Raw genomic sequence first — 4287 nt, forward strand, 5'->3', positions numbered from 1 at the left:
ACTGACACTGCGGAATAGCTTAATAAAAATCAACGGTACAAATGTTGTTGCACCAGATGCGCATTTCGACAATACATGTCTCTTCAGTGATGCTCGTGGCAAAAAAAAAAGGCGTTAAAACACCAAAAATTAAATCGTCTGTCAGGACGAAGAACAGGAATAAAAGCCCTGTTCATTGATAATTTGTATATTTTCAATGTATTTTGTGTGATTCTGTTTGGAATTGATGTACATTTACTCCATATCCCTTCATTTTCTAACATTTCTTAATATTTAAAATCCCCCAAGGGTGACTGGGGAATAGAAATATGGTCACTTGGTCTTCTCCCGACCGGCAGTAAAACGCTTGCCGAAGTGGGGCGTCCGTTTGGCTGTGCGGGATGTATAAGTTCGCAGTCACGTCCGGTCAGAAGGGGGACGTTAAATCCGATGCCTCGTGTAAAGAGAGTGCCACGCTCTTTGCACGTTAAGAAACCTTGCGACAACTCTTTGGAGGGGTCCGTAGGTGGCCTGTTGCAAGGCAAAATGTCTGTCCCTATCCAATATACCCTCATTTTCCAGTGGCAGTTCAAATTTCCCCGACCACCATCCTAGATGGGCTCTATTGTATTAACCTACCTACTGTATTTATTGTTAACTTGTTCTCGTCCTGAATATGCATGAAATATTTGCCACTGGACGTTAAGCAACCAACAACAATCAATAATATTTAAAATACCAAAAAAATAACTAAAGAATACGAAAATTGATGTAAAAATAAGGAGGGTTACGGGAAATAGGAAATACACATCTTTTTGTCCTAATCTGCAACTATACTTATTCAAGTTATTGTACAGGAAACAATGGCAATTAAAGTCCAACCGCCGCACAATTTAAATGTTCAATGATCTTTCACTATTCTTCTCTCCATTTTAACTGATCTTTAAAAGTTCCTATTTTGGAATTAAAAGCACTCGTGAATTCCGCATCCCTCATCCTCAGTTTGTTTATAGCATATACTGAAAATAACAATAGAAGCATATTCAATTCAATAATAAATTGGAAAGAGCACAAGGAGGAATGGTCTAAATACAGACTGACAATAAGTATTCAACAATAAGTGAAATAATAAGATAATTAACTGTTAACTGTATTAAACAATTAGTCTTATAAGTATATTCTATGTATGGTACATGGACACAAAAAGATAAGAAGCATATAGATGCAGTTATGTATACATGTAACAATGAGAATGTCATAAAGGGTCCCAACCTTGACCTTTGACATACAGCTCGCCCCAAATTATAGATTTCTTTCTTATGCATTAAGCTGTTACTGTTTAAGTTTTGTGAAAATCCAAGAATGCATTCACAAGTCATGCTCTGGAAACCAATTTCAGACCAGAGAGCTGAATTCAACTCCTCTATTGCAAAAAGAGGTGAAAATTATGTATGGGCTTGGCTTGGAGATTACTGTTATGATAATGAATTGATTTAGTTGTTCAAAGAAGTTGCATTTATAAAATCTTACAGATTATTTACTTACATCTAATGGCTTTCATAACTGGCATTGTGGCAACTGCCTTGGATGCTGATAAATGAATAAATTCTTCTGGCTCAAAAAAACCATCAATAAACTTTTTTACACAGTAGGAACTTGATTTCCCCTTACAAACTCCAAGGATTTGAATAAGCCATTTGCGTGGCACTGCCACATCACTACAATATGTGATGCGCTCGTAACCATTTGGTAAATTGTCCTCTGATGAAATTATAACCTTAAAAAAGAACACATTATTATGTTATTCAGGTTTCAGACCCAAAGCCAGGAATGTCACATCATATACCCTGTCTGAAAACTGAATTACAATTATATTACGGATTACCCGTGCCTTGATGTGCTTCCAGAACATTCAACCATGCAATTAACATAGCCAAATCACATATTTCCCAATTTGGGATACGAGTATGTGAAGCATTTTGTAATATTTGCATTAAAAATATTTTTTTCGTGTCAACAATACTTTATAACAACACATTTAAACATTATTTTTAATACTTATGTTTATTTGATGTGTTGTTACATAAAAAAACATGGAATTTAAGGCAACTCATTGTTTTTTACCCTTAATGAGCCTCTATCATGTTTTTCTATTATGCATTACGTCACAGAAAAAAAAATTGCAATGAACATTATTGAGGTACAAATTGGGGGAAAAAAATGGCATATATACCCTGCCAGTTTCCAGAATATACATTGACATAGTTTTTCTATTTAATAAAAGTAATGATGATTTCAAGTTTGCTTTTTATTTATGACGATTTTGACACCAAACATTTGGACCAGTGGATTCCTCATCCTCAGCTGTCCTAAACTTAAACAGCCTGTCACTGGTCCGAAGTACTGGGTACCATGACACATTCCTTATTTAAACTTCTAGCTATCATAAACATGATGAGCAAATTCGATTATATTTTTGAATTGGAAAATTGAGAAGAAAAAAAAAACTTGTGTCCTTGCAACTACATGAATGTGGAAAGATACAGGAAAGCGAATATTATTTTCAAAATTTTTCTCTAAAAGAACATTAATTCTTCTTATTGAAAATCATTCTGATAATATTTTAAAAGATTAAATCAAAATCTTTAACTTACATAATTTGAATAATCAACTTTTATTTTTAAGTGATCAATGACTTCGTCTGTCTGTTCATCTGTTGATGAAACCAAGGCTGAAATGTATGAAATATTTATTGTAACTGATATCTATAAAATTTAGAATGGAAATGGGGAATGTGTCAAAGAGACAACAACCCGACCAAACAAAAAACAACACCGGAAGGTCACCAACAGGTCTTCAATGCAGCGAGAAATTCCCGCACCCTGAGGCGTCCTTCAGCTGGTCCCTAAACAAATATATACCAGTTCAGTGATAATGAACGCCATACTTATTTCAAAATTGTACACAAGAAACTAATATAAAAATAATACAAGACTAACAAAGGCCAGAGGCTCCTGACTTGGGACAGGCGCAAAAATGCGGCGGGGTTCAACATGTTTGTGAGATCTCAACCCTCCCCCTATACCTCTAACCAATGTAGAAAAGTACACTAGTTTTATAAAAAAATATTATTTTACCACTTCTGATTGCAGAATGTAGGGATTCTAGTACAATGATCTGGAAAGTTTATGACACAATTTCGGTAATTTTCAAGTGGCTTGAATTGAAAGTCAAAATGTTTGTTATCAATCAAATTTAATTACAAAACTGACACAATTTGTCAACGTTGAAGTCGGAGCTTTTCGTTTAATTTTAATTGAAAAGTTCGACAGTTTACAGTCTGAAATTCATAAAATTGTAGACGTAAAGACGATAAAGAATGACTGCTGTATACAATAAATTGAAATTGAATCATTTTAATATTCTTTAATAAGTAAAATCCCCTGGAAACAGTTAAGCTACCTGCAATTTTTAGGTTAAATACTAAGCTGGAAATTTCAAGTTGGTTATAAAATACAAATGAATTCCGGTTTCCAATTCTGTTTTGGTCTGGTGATGTTTGAATGATCGAGTTTTGGTTCTTGGACTTAGGAAATTAAAACACGTTTTCCTAAGCCGTCTTCGACACATTTTTTATCATGTTTGAAGATTATGATTTTATATTTGGTATAAACCTAAACTTAGAAAAACAATTACCTTCTAAACTATTGGTGGCGCCTGTACTTAAATTATTAGTAATAGTAGTACTTATTCTATCACCAATAGTTTCAACACCTAGTCTGCTAAAGTCTTGATTAGTAAGGTGCTGAAAAGTGTCATCATCTATCCTCTCATCATTAAACTTTTGAAAGATTTGCAAATTAAGTTCTGCAAGAGCACTTTGTATAGCAGACGACATGTTGACAGTATGAAAATAACCCGAAAAATTGCCCGGCTTCGTATGTTTTCGGAAGTCTATCACCACCACAGAATGAAAAAAAAGTACTGAATATAATTGATATACCACCTAGTATAATATTTTTTGAACCAAACAAAAAACATTTTGACCACTGACCATAAAGTTGTTAGCACTAAACAATATTTATTTTACAGAACATAATGATCAGTCTACAAAACATAATATTCATTTCAGTGGTTAAGATTACTGTATATTAAAAAAGCTTTCGGCAAATCATAAAAATAAAAACATTTATAGTATTGATTGATGGACAGATAGTTGGTTTGTGTCTAGAGGCGAGACCGATGCATTTTCAAGACAAGAAAATGATAAATGTGTTTTGATCCTCCTTTTTACTAGACCGACATACC

At 33.7% G+C, this 4287-nt stretch overlaps 1 protein-coding gene across 1 annotated transcript; it reads right to left on the reverse strand.

Annotated features, from left to right (window-relative positions):
- Nucleotides 1-754: 754 nt before the first annotated feature.
- Nucleotides 755-3877, reverse strand: LOC134718072 (uncharacterized). Its single transcript, XM_063580563.1, has 4 exons — nucleotides 3676-3877; nucleotides 2652-2710; nucleotides 1525-1756; nucleotides 755-998 (listed from the first exon to the last, which is right to left on the reverse strand). Exons 1-4 carry the CDS (start codon nucleotides 3875-3877, stop codon nucleotides 895-897), a joined length of 597 nt encoding a protein of 198 aa, XP_063436633.1. The 3' UTR covers nucleotides 755-894.
- Between the last annotated feature and the right edge of the window lie 410 nt (nucleotides 3878-4287).

The sequence above is a fragment of the Mytilus trossulus genome, chromosome 5, assembly GCF_036588685.1.
Source record: "Mytilus trossulus isolate FHL-02 chromosome 5, PNRI_Mtr1.1.1.hap1, whole genome shotgun sequence".
In the NCBI taxonomy this organism is placed as follows: domain Eukaryota; kingdom Metazoa; phylum Mollusca; class Bivalvia; order Mytilida; family Mytilidae; genus Mytilus; species Mytilus trossulus.

Bases quoted from the DNA above. Each gene is read 5' to 3' on its own strand.
- LOC134718072 (XM_063580563.1), bottom strand. From the start codon at position 3,877: ATGTCGTCTGCTATACAAAGTGCTCTTGCAGAACTTAATTTGCAAATC. The intron at 1,757-2,651 runs GTTGATTATTCA...TTCTTTTTTAAG, and splicing joins TTGATCACTTAAAAATAAAA to GTTATAATTTCATCAGAGGA. The intron at 999-1,524 runs GTAAGTAAATAA...TGTTATTTTCAG, and splicing joins AGTTATGAAAGCCATTAGAT to TATATGCTATAAACAAACTG.